The 21,463-nt window shown below is 49.3% G+C and overlaps 4 protein-coding genes across 4 annotated transcripts in view; 2 read left to right on the top strand and 2 right to left on the bottom strand.

The window, feature by feature from the left end:
• Positions 1-8,292, bottom strand: part of ACO2 (aconitase 2) — a 30,606-nt gene extending 22,314 nt beyond the window's left edge. Inside the window, exon 1 of the mRNA XM_059846531.1 lies at positions 8,213-8,292. The gene's annotated coding sequence lies outside the window, so the exon portion shown is untranslated. The remainder of the gene's footprint in view (positions 1-8,212) is intronic.
• Positions 43-6,729, top strand: PHF5A (PHD finger protein 5A). The gene is made up of 4 exons (XM_059846537.1): positions 43-246; positions 1,377-1,400; positions 2,843-3,009; positions 6,039-6,729. Exons 1-4 carry the CDS (start codon positions 195-197, stop codon positions 6,126-6,128), a joined length of 333 nt encoding a protein of 110 aa, XP_059702520.1. The 5' UTR covers positions 43-194; the 3' UTR covers positions 6,129-6,729.
• Positions 8,293-11,860: 3,568 nt separating the features above from the next.
• TOB2 (transducer of ERBB2, 2) lies at positions 11,861-20,503 on the top strand. The gene is made up of 2 exons (XM_059846533.1): positions 11,861-12,066; positions 16,139-20,503. The coding sequence occupies exon 2, from the start codon at positions 16,225-16,227 to the stop codon at positions 17,245-17,247; it is 1,023 nt and encodes a 340-aa protein (XP_059702516.1). The 5' UTR covers positions 11,861-12,066; positions 16,139-16,224; the 3' UTR covers positions 17,248-20,503.
• Positions 12,097-13,411, bottom strand: LOC132328156 (uncharacterized). Its single transcript, XM_059847916.1, has 3 exons — positions 12,758-13,411; positions 12,591-12,704; positions 12,097-12,249 (listed from the first exon to the last, which is right to left on the bottom strand). The coding sequence occupies exons 1-3, from the start codon at positions 13,409-13,411 to the stop codon at positions 12,097-12,099; spliced, it is 921 nt and encodes a 306-aa protein (XP_059703899.1).
• Positions 20,504-21,463: the final 960 nt, after the last annotated feature.

Raw genomic sequence — 21,463 nt, 5'->3', positions numbered from 1 at the left:
TCTCGGCGGGGGAAGGTTATAGATGGGGGAGCTTTAGGGGGAGAATTTATCTCGGAATCCCTCGGCGTTTTCCCACTCGGGGGAGGCGCTTTGGCAGGCGCTGCTCTCACCCCGGCCAGGACCCGGGGGCGGCGCGGCGGTGAGGGCTCCGCGGGGCCGCAGCAGCAGCAGCGCCGGGCGGGTGTCGCCTTGCCATGGCCAAGCACCACCCGGACCTCATCTTCTGCCGCAAGCAGGCGGGCGTCGGTGGGTCCCCGGGGTAGAGGATGGGGGGGTTCCCTTCGCCCCTTTTCCCGCCGCGGGGCGAGCGGGAGGCGCGCGCGCGTCACCGGCCGTGGGGCCCGCGCGCGGCCCTCAGGCCCCGGCGAGGCGCGGGAGGAGGAAGGGCGGTGCGCGCCTCCCGCTCCTCCCTCCCTCCCTTCCTCTCTCTTTTGTTTTCTTTTTATATTAATTTTTTTCCGATGCCCTGCCGTGTGTTGTAGATCCAGCAGCATTTGGCAGCATCTTTCTGGCTGCGAGACAAAAGTTATTTTCCGGGTTATTCCTGTAATACAGATAACGGGATTTATCCTTGTCCCATCTGAGTCAGCATTTGGGTCAGGGTTCAAAGAACTCTTCACAAAATTAGAAGTTGAGGTATCCCTTCCACGTTTCTGTCACTCCTTGGAAAAACAAATTTAACGAGCAGCTTTCTGCAAGATCCGCAAACGCAAAGCATTCAGCTGCACTGTCCATAGGAAATCTCTTTTTAGAATAGTCAGTGCTTCTAACCATCTGTGTGTTGAAAATCATGTCCTGACAAATCCCTTGTCTCTCAGACTACAGACAAATCAATATTTAGTCTTTGTGCAGGTGCACATCTAGTCTTTGGAACTCGATATTTATTACATTTATCCAGGTTCCTAACATCATTGTTGTGAGTGTCCCAGACAAGTGACAAGACTTCTAAGATACATTTAACTAGCTTCATGTTCTAAAGCAAGAAAGGTATTTGGACTGCTTTAAACAAACATTTAATTTTGGCTTTTTTCCCCCTCTGAAACCAATGTAAAAGCTGTGCCAAGACTCATGTACGACATTTCCTTCAGTCAGACACACTGGCTGTGTTTGAAATGGAATGATGAATGTAGATTTTCTTACTGCAGAGGGGTGTCATTGTGCATTCATATTGCATCTTTGGTCCTGGTAAATCTCTCCAGGAGGATATATATTGTTTGTCATGAATGTTTGTATTTATGCTCAAACAGTTTCTGTAGTTTACCCTTTAATTTTTTAAGGACTGCTCATTGCAGAAGATAATTATTTGACATTCAAGCTTGTACTTACTCAGATTTTTCTCCCGCCTCAAATAATTTTTTCTTTTTTTTTTTCCCCAGCAATCGGAAGACTCTGTGAAAAATGTAAGTATAGCATCCACATTTAGTTGCTTGAGAGCGTGGTGTTGTGGTTAGAGCATGCAGTTTGGATTTAAAGGTTGGAATCTATTTTTGTTTTAACCCCAAACTTAATGTCACTCTTTGAGAAGGGAGCAATTACCTTAACATTGCAAGTGTAGCTCAAAGAATACTTAAAAAGTTGCAAGCTCAGACAGACTCTGGCAGAAAAGTAGTCCTGGAGGACCTGCTGCCAGCATTTCTAGTGGCTGAGGCTACAGTGCCTGCTTCACTGGATCCTTGTAATCTGTAATATCAAAATATCATCCTGATCATTTTAAAGCAGGGGGAAAAAATGCATTTTTGGGTTTTGGCTTCATCATACTGCGAGAAAGGTTCCCATTAGCATCTGGGAGAAGAAAAAATTGAGGGCAAACATCTAAAGCTAGAGCAGGAAAAACACCCATGGAATCAAATGCTTAGCTGTGAAAGGGAAGAAAGAGTATGATCTGTTGTTAGATCCTTGTGATCTGTCGTTAGATCATGTAGGAGAAGAGAACAAATGAGGCGAGTAGTTTGTGACTCAAAACCGGTGTGAGAATAAGTAAAGTGGGAGAAGGACAGTCTGAAGCAAGAAGATCATTTTCAAGAGCACCTGACGGTGAAACAGTTTCCCATTGGTAGTAGCTGAGGGCTGTCACGCCAGAGATTTAGGAGCAGGTTAGGCAAGCTGTTTGTGGGAGTCAGGATTAGATACCTTGGGAACTGGTAATAGGATATGAAGCCTTTCATCCGTAGGTCAGTGTTTTGGTTAAGGTCCAGCTCAGCAGAAACTGTCCCTGGCATCTGATGGCTCCTTGCCTGTATGATATCAGTGCTTGAATTTCACTCAGTTCCTTGTGAGAGCACAAGAGCAACTCTTGTGAAATGGCTGCTTCTGCCAGTTTGCCCTTCCTTTGGCCTTGTCACAGATGAAGGATTAAAGGGACCATGAGTACAATCTCTTATCTCTTTGAGCATAGTAACTCCAGACTTCTGTTGATGTGGCACTGTGGGAGAAGCTTACACTGCTGCTTCTGTGTAGGTGAGGACTCTCGTCCTGTCAGTCTGGCTTTTTTTCTCTTGCAAATGAATAAGTTGGGAAAAGTTCTAGAGTAAAAGTAGTGGTACAATCTAAGCAAGCCTTGGCTAATCACAAAGTAGTTACCCAAGTAATTTTGGGTTTCTTCTTTGACTGTGAATGAATGACTAACTTTAAAAAAAACCTCAAATACTGCAGGCCACGGCCCTTGTTCCTGTCAAGTCCGCGTGCAATACAAAGTTATGCCCTGTGCCTGCAAGGCATGTTTCTGCAGTTCAGCTGTATTGTCTTTGAGTGTACAGGGAAGTTGTTTGACCAGGAAGCTTTTCCTCTGACATGGGGGTGCAGAAAGGACATTCTGTAAGCAAAGGCTGCGCTGTGCTCGCAGGTGATGGCAAGTGTGTGATCTGCGACTCCTACGTGCGGCCCTGCACCCTGGTGCGCATCTGTGACGAGTGCAACTACGGCTCCTACCAGGGCCGCTGCGTCATCTGCGGGGGGCCCGGCGTGTCCGACGCCTACTACTGCAAGGAGTGCACCATCCAGGAAAAAGATGTAAGTTGCCATCCCAGCTACATGGTGGTCATGCTTACCTTTAAGGGGCTTGGAGCTGCTGAAATTAGTGCTGGGACAATTGGCTCTTGTTTGCGATACCTGAAACCTTTATTCCCCTGTTAATAGGTCTCTGTGTTTGCAAAGCATTTTGAGGTAGTGTAACTCTTCATTCTAAGGATCTCTGGCTGTTTTGCACATTCACAGTTCATTTCCTCCACACACTGCTTGTTACCACTTCAGGTTGTTATCTTAGTACAGCTCCAGCCTAGGTTTCACCAGGGTCAGAAATATTGCAGACACTGCAAGGCAGTGGCAGAAGCAGCTCCTCCCTAAAGTCCATTATGAGCCACTGATTAAGAGCACATATGGTACTATAAGGCCTGTGGAATCAAAACCTTTGTTTTCCTTTGAAAAACAAGGTAAAGTTGGTCTTTAGTGTCCAGTGGCTCCACTGGTAATTGTGTTTCACAAGTTTGATGCTTCTTTTATAATTTCAGTGGGATACAATTTATATTTTCTTACTCTTTTCTGGAATTGTCTGTATTGTAGATATTTCTCTTTCTGCTGATGCTTTTTGGTGTAATGGTCCCTTTTGTCTATAGCCAGAGCTATCATCTTTTTACAATATTGTGCTGAAAGCCGTTGCATGTGGGAAATGAGGCAGCTGTTCACCCCTCGTAAGGCTTTTGTTAATAATCCAACACGAGTGCAGAACATGAACTGCAACAAAGCGTTAGAAAGACCTACAGGAGAGCAAGAACATGATGCTTATAGTTCTGCTATCCCAGAATATAGGCCTGGTACCTGTGAGAGTGTCTGTTAAAAGTTGTTTGGTGCTTTGCAAGGGTCATTTCCTACACACCCTAATGACTGTGAAGAACGTGCTGAGAGAGTGGTTCAGAGTGATGTACAAGAGTGTCCTCAGCTGAGTGAGTTGCTGCTTTAATTCTCTCTAGTGTTTGTTTTCTCTAGAGGTCTGCAGCCAACTTCAGAACAGGAGCAGGTCCTCCTTTGAGTTTAGTCATTAGATCTAACAGGACCATAATCTTTCTCTGTATCTAAATATGGATATAAGTGCTTTGATGGGGGTGCTGCCTCCTACTTTATAAACGCTGTGAGAAACAGTAATTTTGTTCACTTGCCTTTGGAATGAAGATGCCTGGATTTAAAAGTCTTGAGTAAAATAGGCTTGGTTTTAGTTTTATCGATTCATAGGGATTCCCAACAAGTGTTTTTCATAACCTAAGATTACCTATGTCTTATGTTTGGTTCAGCTGTGAAATAACCAGCTGCTCTGTCAGGAGGACTGTAGAAAAGGTAGAGCTAGAGAAGAAAGTCAGGTCTGGGGTTAGAGAAGAATGACAGGTCTGGGGTATTTTGACACCTGGGTGAATGTGCAGTGAGTGAAGAATGTTGCTCTGTAGCAGAAAACTCAGATGTTACATATAATTGCAAATGTGAAGTTGCAGATCTGAAACAGCAGATTTGACATTATTTGTTGCAGGATTGAAAAATGCTTGCACAAGCATAGAGAGCCCAGAAGGAGAAAAATTAAGTGTGTTGCTGCTGGTCGCAATTATGGGATCTGGTGCTGATGTGAATAAGAAAACCAGATGGGCAGAGCTCTGTACCTCAAGCTTTAACAGTCCAAGGCTTGAGCCACAGCACTTTGATCATCCTCAGATAAAGACTGGAAAGGATAGTGAAGCAAGAAAGCAAATAAAATGGATGGCAGAGATGAAATGCTATTGAGCACAAAGCAAAGGACCTGGTTACTCTTGGTTCATTTATTCTGGTGGAGGAAGGAGTGAAGTATTGTTTCAGCCCACTTTGATCTGTGGGTAAGGGCCTGAATCCCACCTTGTCACCCAGGACATCTGTGAGTTGCAAACAGTAATCTTTTCTTGTAGAAAGGAGGGTGCTCATGAGCTGTGTCCTTAGGAGGAGGTGGAAGAATGAGCAGAGCCCTGCAATAAGGCTGTCAAGATTTGAACAGACTCCATGGATTGTGGGAGGAAGTCTTGAAGGAGTCCTACTATTGAGGTTCAAAATGAAATAAGGAGACAGTAACTAGAAATGGGTTGTGGCAGGTGTATGGGGGAGGGATGATTGCTGTTCCCCACCTCTCCTGTTATTCCCATCACGCAGATAGATCCTCCCCACCAGATTGCATCTCTGGCATGGGAGCCAGGCAACTTGGGTGCAGATTCTACAGCATCTGACATCTGCCCAGGGGCTTTCTAAATCTAGTGCACTCAGGCTTGCACTTCAGCCAAGGACACGTGTTCCTCTGCCTGCTGGGTCCCTCACAACTGCTGTGGTCAGCCATAATGTTTTGCCCTAAAGAATTATGCAGATGCTGGGCTCAGGTGGCCCACAGGCAAATTTTCCCAGGTGTACCAAGAGGGCATTTCTGATTTGGTTTTGCAACCACACCTCTCAGGAGGGCCTCCCCTACTCCTCTTGCTTTTCTTGAAGCTTTTTTCTCACCATCTGCTGGAATTCAGGTACAAGAACTTATCTATGTAGCTGCTGTGAGTAGCTGACCCTACAGCCTCTGCAGTAATCGATCCAGGATAGAAGAAATCTGGGATTCAGTTCTGCTGTCACTGTTGAGGGGTTCCTAAACACAAGAATGGTTTGGTGACGTCTAGAGCAGCCAGATTCTTCTTGGCTAAGGAGGGGAAAGGTTATTCCTCTGGGCCCTAGAAGTCCTGCATATCCTGATTTAGGAAGAATTCAGTCTTGAGGCACAGCACATCCTTTTCATTAAGTGGCTGATGTTATAGGAGCTGTTTTCCATTTTGGGCCTGAGGGAGACCATGTCCTACAGTAATGCTGAAGAGACATCCGTGCTCTTCTCTGTTCCACTGTCTTACTGGTAACCAGCACTGGAGAGCAATTTGTCTGTACAGGTGTTTGAAATGTGTTGAAGACAGGGCCAGGAGTGTGGGAACTGAGAACCTACTACAACTATGACATTGTTCTGTGTTTGCCCATTTCCTAACTTGCATTTTCTTTTCTTACAGAGAGATGGTTGCCCTAAGATCGTCAACCTGGGCAGTTCCAAGACAGATCTTTTCTATGAAAGGAAAAAGTATGGCTTCAAGAAGAGGTGATCCTGTTTGTACATGGCTACCTCCTGTTGGTTGGCAAGAGGGTCTTGGAACATCTCTGGACTTTACTCTTATTGAAAACTCATTATTTTTTTCTAAAGCAATACAAATTCAGTGATATACTTAGGGTTGGAGAAATAACAGACTGAGTGGGGGTGGAAACCTGATGAGAACCAATGATGAGAGAGGGCAAATGAAGATTACTGTCTCTTGCCTTTGCAGAAGCTCTGCTAGTAGTTGTCTCAGCTCTATGCAAAGCAGAGTGGGCAAGCACTTACACGTAGAAGGAGCCATGTAAAAATGGGAAGTGCTGTTTTTAGTGTGGAGAAACACCTTGAGGTTATTCTTACTGGGCTCCCTCACAATTGTTTGAAATTGCCCCATCCATCGATGTTGAAGAACAAAACACCAATCTGCTCCCCTCCTCCCTTCCTCCAGTAGATTTCCATGCTGCCCTGTTTTGTAAGGAATCTGCTCATGGCTGGTACCTTCCTAGGGAGAGCACAGCTGTTCCATGTTTTCTTTGACAGATAAATCCAAGGCCATTTCTTGTAATCATTTCTGTAGGATGCATACCAATAAAGCTTTCTCTTTTGGGTTTTAATTTTTGGTACAACAAGGATTTCTATTTGGTTTATTCTGTGCCTAGCCTCTCTGGAGCTTGCCGGGGACATGGAGGATTAGCCCAGCGAGCACTTCACAATGGGTTATCTGGTTTCTGACAGCGTCTGCTTATGGCCACGTGACCTTGCCACAAGGAGCTTCAGGGAATGGCTGTTGCTTTTGTCTGCTGTGATCCCAGCCACTGATCATTTTGTCTCGTAGCATGAGGATCGCTGAGCTTGTAACCCTTATCCCAGCTAAAACGGCCGTGGATGTTGTTTCACCATGCAAACATCCAATCCCTTTCTAAAACCTACTAAGCTATTTGACTCGCTGTCCTGTTCTTGTGAATAAGTTAAAGCCTTCCCTGCTGTAATGGGAAACCAACTATTGTGTTCTGGGCTATTGGCTGTGTGCGTGCTGGAAACCAGAGGCCGCTTGTTAGTCAAATACCAGGAGAGGCTAAAAGCAGTCTGTTGGCTCAGCAAAGATCTGGGAACAGGCGCCTTTGTGCAGAGGCAGAACTGAGTTCCCCAGGGGTGTGTACTCCTCAGATGGTTAAAGCAGGGTCCTGGCTCAGTGTGTCCTGCAGTCCTTCAAGTGCTTGTACTCTGAGCAGTGTGTGTGCTACACTAACACAGTTGTCTTTGTGCAGTTTTTTTTTGTTTTGTGCCCCTTCCAGGATTTCTGCTATTCCCTTGAGGCTAGTACCAATTCCTTTAACTACTCCTTGGCTTAAATACCTCTCCTACCTGCTCCAACCATTTGGATAAAAGTGAAAACCACACAGTTGTGATTATCCTCTCCTCAAAAGTAATTTTTCCCTGCTGCAGCTGGCTGTAGCTGTTACTGCCCCTACAGCTATCTCAGCTGCTCCTCCCTCTTCTGCCCCCAGCTATTAATTCTGTCAGGTTTCTCTTCCAAGCTTTTTGCAGGTTTGAGAGTATCAGTATGTCTGTTTCCCTTCACAGCTTTGATGGATGCCATTTGCCAAGATGTTCAGGGCACTCTAGCTCATTGGTTACAGCAGACCTATTCTCCAAAAGCAGTTCTATGGGAATAAGCAACTGCCTCTGCAGACCAGGAAGTCCATGTCAGACCTGTTATCGGCCATTTAAAATTCTGTGTTTCTTTAAAAGCAGGCCATGACATGCAGATTTGTTGTACCTGGAACTTTATCACTTCAACCAGAATTTATCACTTACCCTCAGTCAGGCTGCCCAAATTATCTCTCTAGGAATGCAGAAGGTTTGTACGCACTTTTTTTCTTTCCCAGAAATTTGGAAGATGACAACGTTTTTCAGTAAAGGTAGAGGAAAATGAAGGAATTATTTTTTGTCTCAGAACCATTACACCCTGGTGAGCTAATTTTAGAGCACCCCTGTTCCTAATCATTTAGCGGGATCAGCCAGGCAAGGCTTGCTGTAGAGGTACGAGTGTCCCCATCCCTTCCCCCATCCCCAAAACCAGCTGAACATACTCACTTTCTTGGCACTCTTGATGCCCTCACGCTGACTGCTGGATATATTGGTCTGTATTCTGAGAGTTAAGCTGCCATTTCTAGTTGTTCTGAGTCACTGGGCAGGTGGAGAGAGGGAGGGACAGGCTTTTTCCCCTTTGCCTTGTTTGCTCAGACAGCTCTGGGGAGCATGCCAAATGCTGCTGGTGCTCGGATCAGTTCAGTGCCACTGCCTTTCTGGTACTTTCAGAGCATGGATGGGACATTGCCCTGAAGCTGCTAATTCAGACAAGGGTAATGGACACATTTGTGTAGCCCAGAAAAACATGACCTTGCTTGCTTGGTAACGATTTCTGTGCACCAGTAGATGATACCTAGGCAGAGCCTCTAGAAAAGTGCATTATTTTTCACCTAAATAGATTTTAAAGTACTTGTGCAGGAGAAGGAGATTGCCTTGCAGTACTGGAGACCAGAGCACATGCTAAAAGGGGCGAGCTTCCTCGCAGGGATAAAAATGAGACACGTTTTGCTGCTGTGTCCAGGCCAAGCTTTGGAAGGGCTTCATCCATCCATGGAGTTTTATGCAGCCAGATTCAGGGGCTCCCTGGCTGCCAGCTGCAAAGTACTTGTGTGGCAACAGTAGGGAAGAGTGGGAGAGACAGGGACAGCTTTGTCAATGTGGCAGCTGAACCCCCATGGTGCTGACTTCATAGTCCTAATGCATGGAGCTAAATGTATCTTCCTGCTGTTACTTTTCTAGGTAATGTTATATTTTCTTTTTTTATTAAAATGTTGCATAACAAGTAAAAAAAAAAACCTCCTTCAATTTTAAATATTTACATTGAAGGAGAGAACATAGGACCCCCTGGCCTATTAAGAAATCAGCCTCTGTTGCCAGTACTAACAAGGCATTGCTGTGTTCTGAAATGTAGGTGTTCCCTGTTACACACCCCTTCAGACCAGCTGCCAGCCACAACTACAGCTGAGCTCAGCAAATAGCTCTGTAACTTACATCCACTTCCTTGAACCACCTAGACCTCATCTTGACAAAGCCCTTGAGCACCAAGCATTACTTCTCTTTAAAAAGAGACAAAACAAAAAGAAAAGGTAGGTGAAGGTTTGGAATCTGCCTGGGAGCTGCATGGACAAAATCTCACTTCTGAAACCTTATCTGCACAGAAGCTGTTATTTTCTCATTACAGACATCAGCTGGAGATGTTTGCCTCTTTCAATAGCAGGAAAGAATTTTTCATTTCCTTGGGGTTGTCATGTGAATTGAATGTACAGAGGATTCAGGGTATGGCGATATTAATTATGTCCAATTATAACCTGACTCCCCTTCCTTGGCATTAAATAACCCAACCAAACGAGCTCTGTCCCAGTGGCTTGGCAATTGCTCCCCTCCCCATGCACACGTGACAAGGGAGCTTTGCTTTGACTTAATAGCCAAATGGCTGAGAATGCAGGAGCAGATACTGTGACAGAATTCCTCTGCCTGCATGTGTACAAGGGCGACGCCATAATTAAAGGAGCGCGGTCAAGGCACAGGTATTTTAAAGAGCCCTAATATGTGACACCCTCTTACTAACACCTCTTATTAAAACAATAATAGAAGTTTAGAAATGTAATTGCCTTTTTTTGCTTAACGATGCTAAAAATAGCTCAGTCATTTTAATTTCCTGATCTCTGGCTGACAGTACGATTTTGCTTCCAGCAAAGCAAGGGAATAATTTAAAAAAAAAAAAAAAAAGAAAAAAAGGTATTATTTTGTAAGTAAATTCCTTTTAAAAGAGGAGTGACGAAAATAAGGCTGCTCATAATAGCTCTCATAAATCTTCCTCTTCTCTTTCCCCTTTCCCTGCAGAAAATAAAACAACTTCAAAAGTTATTGGGTTTTTTTTCTGTAATCAGTGGGAAAATAAGCAAGGCTGGCTGCTGTGGCTGGGAAGGAACATTAATGGATCTCTTAAATACATGGTGTTGGCTGGCCTCTAAAGAAATGCTCTTCTGTGGCAAAAGCAGTACCTGAGTTAAAGTGTTCCTGAATGAGAGAGGAGGACAAACCAAACCCAGAAGAAGGCTGAGGGCTATTGTGGAAATAGGGCAAGAGATGAACTTTGTATTTTTGCACTTTGGAGATGATTGCCAGGCCAGCTACCCCTGCTGCAACAGGGACTGTGGTAATGCCTGTGTCACCCTCTGCTTGTGTCAGCACTGAGGAAGATGCAGGACACGTGGCTGGGAGAGCCTGGAAACACCATTCTTGGTGTCCCTTCCACTAGTTTGGAGAGTTATTTGGGTCAAAAGTTGCTTTAAGTGTGGGCAGCAAACAGCCTTTGCAAGTAGTGTGTGTGAAAGGTGGTGTGACCTTGGACTGTAACACACGGCCTGGGGATGCCTGTAGGCATTTGCTTCATTTTCCTGGAACTGGTAATAGATCTTCTTTGAAATAAAGGGTGCGGGTCCGTTTGTGCTCGCTGAGAGTGCCTTCAGCTTGCCAGTGGGTGGTGCAACTCAGCCTTTGGCAGTTGGAGGTACCGCCATCGGCCCATGGCCCCAGGGATGGCTATCACCGTGGTTGTCCTTCCCTAGGGCAGCCTGTGCCCCCGAGCCCAGCCAGAACCCGCGAACACCCCGCGGTGCGGGGAGAGCACCGGGGACGGGGGCAGGCCGCGGCCGCCCCGGTGACTACATCTCCCGGCAGCGCCCACTGCGCACGCACACCCCCTTCGGCTCACTGGCTGAAGCAGCGCTCCAATCCGAAGGCGCCGCCTGCGCTGGCCAGCCAATGGGAAGGCTGTTGCTAACACGCCGCAGTTATTTTTAGCTCGGCCGGAGCTCGCGCACCTTGCGGGTCTCTCGTCTCCGCCGCGGAGGGGCCGGCCCTTCTCTGTTGGAGGCGGAGGGACACAGACGTGCGAAGACAAAATAGTCCGGGAGGCGGGAGGGCGTGTCGGAGGCGGGGTCTCCGTCCCCGTCTCGAGGCCGCGGAAGTGGCCGTGTCGCGCCTGTTCTCCCCGCGGTGACACCAGCCTGCCCGGTTTGGCTTTGCCCCGTTGTTCCCCGGGGAGATGCGCTCGCAGCCTCCCGGGCTCCCCGCCCGCATCGGGGCCCGGGGATCCCGAGGGGTTTGCAACGATGGAGGGAGTCGGGATTGCCTTGGGCACGTCTCCCCGAGCTCCTCCACTGTAGCGGGGCTGGGGGCTCCACCACGGGGGTCTTCGCAGACGTGCTTGGGGTGTGCAGAGAATTGTCCCTTCGGAAGTCCCGGGGCTGGCCTTGCCACTGAGCTGGGGCTTGGCCGTACCCATGGTGCGCGGGGTCGGGGACCACGCCGGACGGTCCCGTCTCTCCCCGTTCCGTTCGATTACACTCCCATCCCCCCGTCACCTCAAGCTAAGCCGCTTGGGGAAATCCTCAAGTCAATCCCCGCTAAGGCCGCGGCCCCTTCCCTCTTTCCCTTGCGCTCTGATCCGGGATACTCCCGGTGCCCGGGGAGCAGCACAGGGGGCTCCACCGTACAGCCCTCCTCCCCGCCCCGGTCCATTCCGTGGCGCTGCGAACGGGGACGGGAGGGGGAAGTAGTCCCGGTCCGCCCCCCGCGGCCGCATCACGCGGGGCGGGAGCGGATCCGTGCGCCGAGAGGTTGCTAAGGGTGAAAGTTTGCCGTGAGTTGGCTCACTCGGGGCCAGGGCGCGGGCGGCTCTGGGGCCATAGCAGCGGCATCAGCACCACAGCACCGGGCCCGCCCCGCGCCGTCGGGGATAAGGGAGGGAGGGGACGGACGAGACGGGGCAAAGCAGAGACGAGACCTGCCGGCAGCGCCCTCGGCCCCCGCGACAGCCGCCAGCAGCCGCCGGCCCTGGATCCGAGAACGAAGTAAGTGGGGCCGGGGCTGCTTTTCTTCCCCTACACCCCCTCTAGGGCTGAGACCCCAAGAACGCGCGTCCTCTTTGTGAGCTCGGCCTGAGGGGGCTCATCGTCCCCCTCCCCACCAGGGACAGCGATCTGCCCGTCCGTGGAGTCGCTATGCGACCGTAGCCCCCGGGGGGATAAATAGGGCTTCAAGGGAGAAGAATGGAGGTGAAAGTCACTGGGTCGGGGACGCTTCGCAGTGCCCCAGTTCACCATTTTGTTCTCTACAGCCTAGTTTGAGGGGCGGGGGGGGGGGGGGGGGGGCGGGAGCGGGATGTGGCTCAGCCCAGACCTTGCAGCCCCAAAAAAGGCAGGCTGGGCCCGAGGGCGGTGGTGGGCGCCCTGAGCTCCCGGGAAAGGGGGATGTCGCCGGGGTGTTCCCTTTCGTACACGACGAGGTCCGAGGGGGAGAAGCCCGGCGACAACAAAGGCGCTGTCGGGGCTGGGCTGGGCTGCACCCCCCCACCCCCCCTATTTCTCCCGGCCACCCGGATCTGCGATGCCCGCTGGGTTTGCGGGGCCAGGAGCTCGCTCTTGTTGACATATCCCCATCCATCCGACCCGCTCTGTTGGGACCCTTGTTTGCGACCTGGCGTGCCCCGCTGGGGCGAAGGGGACAAGCAGCGGGGGGCGGGGGAGAGGGACAGAAGGTTACTGGGCTTCTGGCCTCCCGGACTCCGTCCCGCAGCCGTGGGGGGGGGGGGGGGGGAACAGCTGCGGGGTGGGGACGCGCCCGCCCATCCCTGCCGAGAGGGAGGGAGGGGAAGGGAAGGGGAGAAGGGGGCGGCTGCCGCGGTCCCGGGCCGCGGGGCGTGTTCCCGGCCGTGGGCAGCGCCGGGAAGGGCGGGCGGGCCCCAGCGCGCATGTGCCCTGGAAAATTTTGTGCCCTGCCCCGCCGGGGGACGCGCCGGGCCGGGCGCGGGGCGCGCCGGGAGCCGCAGTCCGGGAGAAGTAGGTCGCGGGGCGGGGAGGGGGGGAGAGGACTACAGCTCCCGGCGTGCCGGGGCCGGGCGGCACCGGGGATGGCTGCGCTACCGGGGATGGAGGGACGGCGGGGCTCGTCCCCGCGGGGCTGTTGGGCTGGCGGGGGGAGCCTCTCCGCCGCCCTTGGCGGGGTGCTGGGAAGGGCGCTCTCGTTCCAGACGCGTGTGTCCGGCTGTGGGACCGCAGGCCGCCGTGACAGCCGTCTGTTTAAGTCCCGAGGCGGCGGCCAGCCCGTTCGCAGGGCCGGGCCTCGTTCGGGAGGTCGAAGGGAGATGCCCCCAAGGTCACCCACCGTGTTGGTGTAGCCGGGAGGAGTGGGAATCATTCCCGTTCTCGCTCTTTTCTGTTGTAAGTGATGGTCTGGCCTCTCCCCTTCAGTATACCGATAAACGGGGCATCTGAGGGGGCTCTTGCCTTCCCTCGCAGAGCAGAGAAACAGCTCTTTGTTCCCTGCCGGCACCTCGATGTACAGTAAGCCTTTAGTTTGAAAATGCTGGCCTTTATGGAAGACTGCTCAGAATATCGCTTACAATTGAAATTCAGTAGTTTCTTCTCTCAGAGCCATGCTGCTTCAGCTGGATTTCAGTGGGTTTGGGGGTTCTTAAATTATTATTTTTTTAAATTATTTTATCACATTCCAGTGCAGTAGATTGAGGGGATCCTACTGGAGCTCATCTTGCCATGTCAACAACGTAAGAAGCCAGTGACTTTTTTGTGCCTTCGGCAGGTATCAGTTGTATGCCTCTACCTTGGCAGCTGTTGGTGTTATTAGGCTAATTAACTTACCTTTTTCATAAGCAAGGTACAGAGTATTCTTTTTTTAGGAAAATTGGAGAAAAGAAAAAAGAAGATTATGTATAATTGTACCTCCTCACTGCTTTCTGCAAAAAAGTTGATGAGGAGCAGGGGTCCTCAATGTATATCCTATAGCAGATAGGATGTTAACAAATTTTAGCCACTGTTCCTTTCCCAGTCTTACCTGATCTCTTAATAGATTTTGGTTCTGGATTAGAATTTATCACAAGATAAAAGACTTACCAGCTGGCTGTTCTCTTCCTGCTTAACTTGCTGGGATCCCAAGGTGTCCTCTCTTTGAATGTCTCAAAGCCGAAGAAGTTAGAGAGCTCTATGTAATCCTCCCTTGAGGTAGTATAGTCTATACAAGCTCTTGTTAGGGTTTTGGTGTGCTCTTTAGGGGTTTGCTTCAGACTTAATTTTTGTAGAAAAGGCCCTGTCATTGTGCCAAGACTTTTGCCTTCAGAAAATGGCTTCTTCTTAACTGTTAGAAAAACTGTGGATGCTTACTTCTTTGGTGTTCTTTGGATTTGGTCAGGTTGTAGTGACCTACCAAAGTTTGTTACATTACAGTAATTCCTTAAAGCTGGTTTTAAAGGCAAGACTTCTTTTCCACTCCCTTGTTCCTATGTGTTTTTATGTAGCTGAGTCAAACCCAAAGGGGGTTCCTTCCAGAACTGGCCTCCTTGTTGGCAGATCTGAGGTGTGGGATCTTTTTCTGGTTACCATCTTCCTAAAGCTAAGCCTCCGTGAACATGCAGTAGTACAGAAAAAGCTTAGAATCTGCATCCCTTTTTTGCAGTAAAGCTTTAAAATACTTGAGGGCTTCTTCAAAGTTATTTGATCTTTCCTGTCCACTAAACTAGACCAAGCAAACAAGTCTGGTCAGTTTTTTAACTCCTGCTGACTTAGGCCAGCATGGACACCTGGTTGTGCTGCTGGGGTTTTTCAGGGGAATGCTAACTATGTATGTTTGTACTTCATCCCCACCCCCAAATAATTGTCACACATCATAAACACTGGCTTGAGTTCTGTACAAGAATATCCCTAAAGCCCATTTTAGGAAGACAGTTGAACACAGTGTATCTCTTTGAGCAAGATGAGGGCAGCTGAAAACAGCAACCTCTGACTAAGCTGCCAATTAAAAACTGGATATTCTTCTTTCCCCTGGAGAGGTGTGGAGGCTACTGGAAGTGTGCTTGCCCTTAAAGTATCTGTGAAATTCATCTTCCTTGGATGAGTGACAGAGTGTAGTGCTGACATACCTGGTTTTGGGTTTTTTGTACCCAGACAAACATTGTTTGCAAATCTGTGTATAATGGGAGAGTTGAGTGTTGTGGTTTTGCATTGTGCTTTTGTGGGTTCTCTCCATTTCAGAGACTTCCTCACAAGGCAGGGAGAGAGAGGAGGGAGGATTACTTCAATCTTTGGCAAGCAATTTCAGTTTTTATTAAGTAGGTATCTGATCCTGGCAGAGCTCATCTTCCTTCTGTGCAGGGATAAGCGATGTGAGCTGTATTGGGCAGGCTGTTGGCGTGTTCGTATTTTGTGACCCTCTGCACATCTACTGTCCCACTCTCCCCGCTCAGCAGACTCTCACCTGGGTACACTTAATAAGATATGTGCCTGCTAGTCCAGGGGATGGTAAACATGGGCTGGCAGCTGGTGCCCTGGCACCCTCCCTTGCTCCTTCTTGTCCCTTCTACGCTTGTGCCAGCAGGACGTGGCACCCGGCACAACCACGCGGCCTCCTGGAGGAGAGGCCGGCCCTGCTGTCCTGAGCACAAGCAGGTCTCTGCACAAAGCTGCTGAGCGAGTCACGAGGCTGTTCAGGCACTGCACTTGTGCTCTGGAGAGGCTGGTGCAGGTGAGCTGTGCTGGAAGCAGCTGAGTGCCAGGGCAGGAGAGGCGTGTTAGGTGTGCTGACAGAGCTCTGCCAGAGCAGACAGTGGCCTGCCGGGTTACAGCAGCAGTGCTTGGCAGCGAGGTGAGTGTGTTGTACTTACTTGTGTGTGGGTAGTGGCTACACCCTTATTTCTTCTGAAAGAGGAGCAGGGAGAGTTCTCCCTATCAGCATCCCTCTGTTTTGAGGATCAGTAGATTTGTGATGCCTCTCCTAGAGAGCCTTACTTCTTGTTAGTATTTGTGCATACTGCTCATTCTGCTTTGTTCATGAAAAGGCACAGTTATTTATCTCAACAGGGGGAGAGTTGTTGTGTTCTCTAGTCTTCATCCATCCTTTTCTCTCTTTCCCTAGGTCTCTTTGGAGTCAAAACTTGTCTATGTTTCTGTCATTTTGTCACTTTTAATACACTGCCCTGATTTGCTTGCTGGGAAGAGAGTATGCATCTGGAGATCAAAGTTGCTCTTAACTTCATCATCTCATACCTGTACAACAAGCTTCCTCGGAGGCGGGCAGACCTGTTTGGTGAGGAGCTAGAGCGCCTGCTGAAGAAGAAGTATGAGGGTCACTGGTACCCAGAGAAACCTCTGAAGGGATCTGGCTATCGCTGTGTTCATATAGGGGAGACGGTGGATCCAGTGGTGGAGCTGGCGGCCAAGCGGAGCGGGCTGGCTGTGGAGGATGTGCGTGCCAATGTGCCAGAAGAGCTGAGTGTCTGGATTGATCCTTTTGAGGTTTCCTACCAGATCGGTGAGAAGGGCTCTGTTAAGGTTCTCTACCTAGATGACAGTGAGGGCTGCAGTGCCACAGAGCTGGACAAAGAAATCAAGAGCAGCTTCAACCCCGACGCCCAGGTATTTGTCCCTATCGGCAGCCAGGACAACTCACTGTCCAACTCTCCGTCCCCCTCCTTTGGCCAGTCACCCAGCCCCACCTTCATCCCTCGCTCTGCGCAGCCCATCACTTTCACCACTGCCACCTTTGCTGCCACCAAGTTCGGCTCGACCAAGATGAAGAAGGGTGGAGGAGCTGGAGGAGGGGGCGGTGGAGCAGGGGCTGTGCAGCAGCCGAGAATGGTCAGGTCTCCCACCACCAACCTGCTGAAGCACAAGGGCCTCTCCCTGTCTATGCACTCTCTGAACTTCGTCGGGAGCGCTGGGAGCCAAGCCCCACAGTCACAGCTCTCCCCCAATGCCAAGGAGTTCGTTTACAGTGGCGCCTCGCCGGGAGCCAGCAGTCTCTTCTTCGATGGTGTTGCCAGTGAGAGCCAGGCCAGCAGCATCCCACCAGCATCGCAGTTCAATGCCAGCACAGGTGGTACCTTTGATATGGCTCAGGTCTTCAGTGGCAGCACCAATAGCCTCTTTTTGGAGAAGTCTCCCTTCGTGGAAGGACTCAGCTACAACCTGAATGCCATGCAGTATCCTAGCCAGTCGTTCCAGCCCGTCGTCCTGGCCAACTGAGTACAATGGAAGGAGAGTATTTTGGGGCAGGGAGGGAGGGGGGAAACAAGAACAAAACAAACAAACAAGAGGGAGAGAAAAGAAAAATAGAAATATACAGAAAATATTAAAACCTTACAAATATAGGTTCTTGGGAAACGAGAGAGCTCAGTGTTGTTGCGCTGTGCTGGTAACGCTCCTGAAGCACTGAATTGTTTTTTAACTCAGTACCTGTGCTTTTTTCCTACTCACTTTTTTACTCCTTAAAATGAGTCTTGGACTTTTTTTTGGTTTGTGTGCCCTCTTCCCCTACCCCAGCCCAGGACTGGTGCAACTGTAGGTCACAATGTTCCTGATTCCCTGCACCACCCCCTGCCCCACACTGGACACAGGGTCCTTCTACCTGGGTGTAGGGATGTCATCTTCATACCACCGTGCTGGAGGAGGGACAAGAAGAGGATGAGTCAGTGTTGGTGGGGACACACACAGTCTTGTTGCATGCTAGCCAGAATGGGTGGGTGAGCTTGCTTTTTCTGTGTATACAGAGAACATCGCCTGTGCCCACAGGCGCAGACCATTGTGCTGTTGTGGCTCCAGCCCAAGCTGGCATCAGCTGTTCTGTGTGCTGAAAAGCACTAACTCTTCTCCTTGACCATCTCGCAGCACATCACAGTCAGGGCAGAGCTTTACTGTGAAATGGCTTCTTCCTGCTCCATTCCTCATCTGCACTTCCAGTTGTGACTACAGGGGCACAGTGGCTTAGTGGCTCTGGTTGTTGGACCTTTCTGTACCTGAGCAAGAGGGCTTTTTTATGCTCTCTCAGGGCTGCCCAGTCTGGATGACAGCCCCTGTGTAGAATCACCACCTGCCTCTCTTCGTGACTTGGGGGAGGTGGTACTGAACCAGCTGGACCCCACTTGAATCCTTTCACCACTTCCCAGATGTTCTCCCCAGCAGCAGAGGCCACCATCCACATGGGGTGGCCTCTGAGGTCAGAGTTCTCATTATCTGCTGTGTATTAATATTCTTGTCTCAGAGAGGAAATTTCTTCCTTTTTAGTCAGTGGGGCAGCACAACTTTTCAAGAAGATAGGGTGATGTTGAAGCTGCTGTCTTGAGTGGTAGCATAAGGGTTTATGCTTTCAGCCAGGTATGCACCTGACTAAATCCCTTCCCTTGACTTTCTGGAGAAGCATGAGGAGGTGGCTGATCCAGTGAGAAAAGGAAGCATTTGTCATAAATACCTCATTCCAGCCAGATCACATCAGCATGGACAGCAGCAATCTTAGGGCAGAGCTGGGATGGGCTCTCCAAAGGCAAGTGGTTGTCACAGTCTGTGAATGTGAGCTGCCTCTTCACAGCAGGGATGGGATATGGGACTCTTGCACCTGTCTCCAGGATGATGTGTGGCAGTCAGGCAAATGTGGCTGTTCAGCTTGATCCCTTCTGTGTTGAGGACTCCAAAACCCACCTTCACAGAAAGCCAAAGGAGGACTGCTTCATGCCCAGGAAGGATGGAGGCTTTTTTGGTGGGAAGGGAGGTTTCTTTGAAGGCTGCTGTGTGAGCATGGAAGTGTGCAAAGAGGAGAGAGATGGAGATGATGAAACTCCAGTCTTTGAAGTTCTCAGTTTAAGTGAAAAATAAGCTTTTGCTGCTTCCCAAACTTGAGGTTTGGTTTTCTTTTAATGATGCTTCTTTGAGCACAGTCTGAAATCCACTCCTCCTGCACTTGTGGAACCAATGTGCTCTTTCAAGAAACCTGTTTCAGGTGAGATGAGCTTGACCATGTGCTTTTCCTGCTCCCTTCCCTGAGATGGAGGCACTCCAGCCCTTTTGTAGTTGTGTTGCCACTGAGCATTTGCAGAAGGTGATGGGCTGTCCCAGGGAGGCTGTGTCTGCCCAGAGCTCTCCCAGGAGAGTTTCCAGTGTACCCTTCCCCTCGATGGGTGATGGGGTGCATGGTCCTGACCTTGTGCTCAGCATGGGTTCCCAAGAAGGCTGCTTGCTATTGAGCTATGACCAATGCAGAGCAGGTGGATGAGGCGAGCAGAGCCCAGCTGTTGTGTTTCCCTTTTTTCTTTTCTTTGAACCTACTGCTTTTAACAGATGCTACCACTGCCACGGAGTCCTTCTCCCCAACAGGGTGCTGCTGGGTGCCACCCCACATGCTGCACTGGACTGTGAGGGGTGTTCAGCCCCTGATGGCAGGACCTGGTCCAGTTGCCCCCCACTGTCCCCACATCTGGCAAAGCCACCTGCGAGCCGCTGCCGTGAGACAGTGTGCTCTCCTCCAGCACAGGGAGGGAGGGAAGAAGTGGGAATGTCCCCTGTCCACTTGCTTATGTGTGTGTGAAGCTTTGATGCTGCTTTGCCCTGCCACACGTATTATACCTGCTTTAAAAATAGTGGTGTGAGTGGAAGGAGGAAAAGAAGAGGGACCAACCTCTTTGCATCTTAAAAGGAAAAAAGTGTGCTTCAGAAATGTTCCTCCAGCATCAGGCAGCAATGGAAACTAATGGCCTTTTCAGGTCTTTTCTAGTCTTGGATGTAGGCGTTCAGCTTCAATTTTATTTTTTAAAAACCTGCACTAATTTACCTGGTTTCTTAGGAAGAGAAGAGAGAAGATTTTTTTTTTTTAACTTTTATTTTTTATGGGTTTATGTTCTTTTTGTTGATGTCCGTTTGTATTGAATAATTTGCTACATTTGTAAAATGTAAGAGGTATATATAATATATGTATATTTCTAACGTAAAAAAATGTAATTTTTTTCTTTTCAAGATTTTTTCTTAAAAAAGAGGAGAGAAAAAATATTTTTTCAGGAAAAAACTTTAAAAAAAAAAAGAAGTGGTGAAGATTCCTTTCTCCCCACTCAGCCTCCCTTTCCTCCCACCCCTCTCCAAGGAGTGAATCGACAGTTGCCTTGTGGGAGAGGAGTGAAAGAGGACAGAAGTCTGTATGTCTCCGAGTGGAGGGTTTCTGCGTGTGCTCTGCTTGGGGCTTTTTTGGAGAAGGGGACTACTGAGAGGGGGAACCAGGGGGTTGCTGTCTTTTTCTTTATTTTTTTTTCCTTCTTTTTTTTTTTTTCTTTAGCGAAGGAGGAATACAATCAGAGTTTTGTATTCAGAATGTTGTGCAATATTTTGGAACGGGATATTGGTGTGTCTAGAGATTTAGTTAAAAACAAACAAAAAAACCCCACAAAAAGGTTGATCAAATCTGTACAGTTTCTATTGTTCCAGATTTTTTTAAGTTTGTATTAAAAGCATGATATAATAACTGTTTGTCGTGTGATATGTGCTAAGTGGAGAGGGAACACCTCGGACATGCCTAGTTTTGGTTAAGGAGGGATACAGCTGCCTTTGGATGAAGAGGTGCCCAGTGTCAGCCTTGCAGGCAAGGTCCTGGTTTCACAGCATTAGGAATAGCTCAGTGATGACCAGGATTGTGCAATAGGGCCAGGACAGCTGTCTCAGTGACCTCTCCTGCTGCCAAGAATAGCAATGCATAGGAAAAAGTGGCGATGTGCCTGGCCATCCCTGATCCTGCCATGATTCAGCTCTGTGGAGTGGGGGGAGAAGAGCTGGCTCTCCTCTCTGGGGGAGAGGAGGGAGCCTTTGGTGTGTGGTGCTTTGGGAGCCTTCAGTCAAGCAACAAAGTTCCTAAAATACCCAAATTCTGTGGCAGCTCCCTAGGACCATCACCTTTGAGATCGGGTTAGAAGCCCTCTGGCGTAACTCGTGGGGTAGAGGAAGCTCCGCACCGCAGTGCTTCCTGCAGAGAGGTCTGATTTTGGGTTGATTTCTTTCCCCTCTGCACAAACCAGTTTGTGTTTATTCTGGGGTGGCTGGGGTACTTGCTAAGCAAAGGGAGCATCAAGGTACATGTGCAGGCTCTGTGAATGTTCATCCAAGGTGACTTCCCGTAGTGGGGTGGCCTTGAGGCTGCATATGAGAACATGCAGTAATGATAGTGGTCTGACTTTGTTTTTATTTGTAAACTCTCACTGCTCGGTTTCAATTAGAATTTTTGTTCAAGAGAGCTCCTTTTTAACAAAAGGAGGTGAGATGGCTGAGGAAGGTGCTGAAATGCCTGTCATGCCCCATGTGTGCTGCTGGCTGTGTGACCCAGCTTCCCTAGCCCCACCACGCTCCTGCTGCCTCCTGCTTGAGGGGTGCCTCAAGTTCCCCCTGCTGCCTCCTTGAAAAGCTGTTGAAGGGAGCTGCTCTGAATGTCCTT

This window comes from Haemorhous mexicanus, chromosome 5 (genome assembly GCF_027477595.1).
Source record: "Haemorhous mexicanus isolate bHaeMex1 chromosome 5, bHaeMex1.pri, whole genome shotgun sequence".
In the NCBI taxonomy this organism is placed as follows: domain Eukaryota; kingdom Metazoa; phylum Chordata; class Aves; order Passeriformes; family Fringillidae; genus Haemorhous; species Haemorhous mexicanus.
This window is presented reverse-complemented; position numbering and strand designations above follow the sequence as displayed.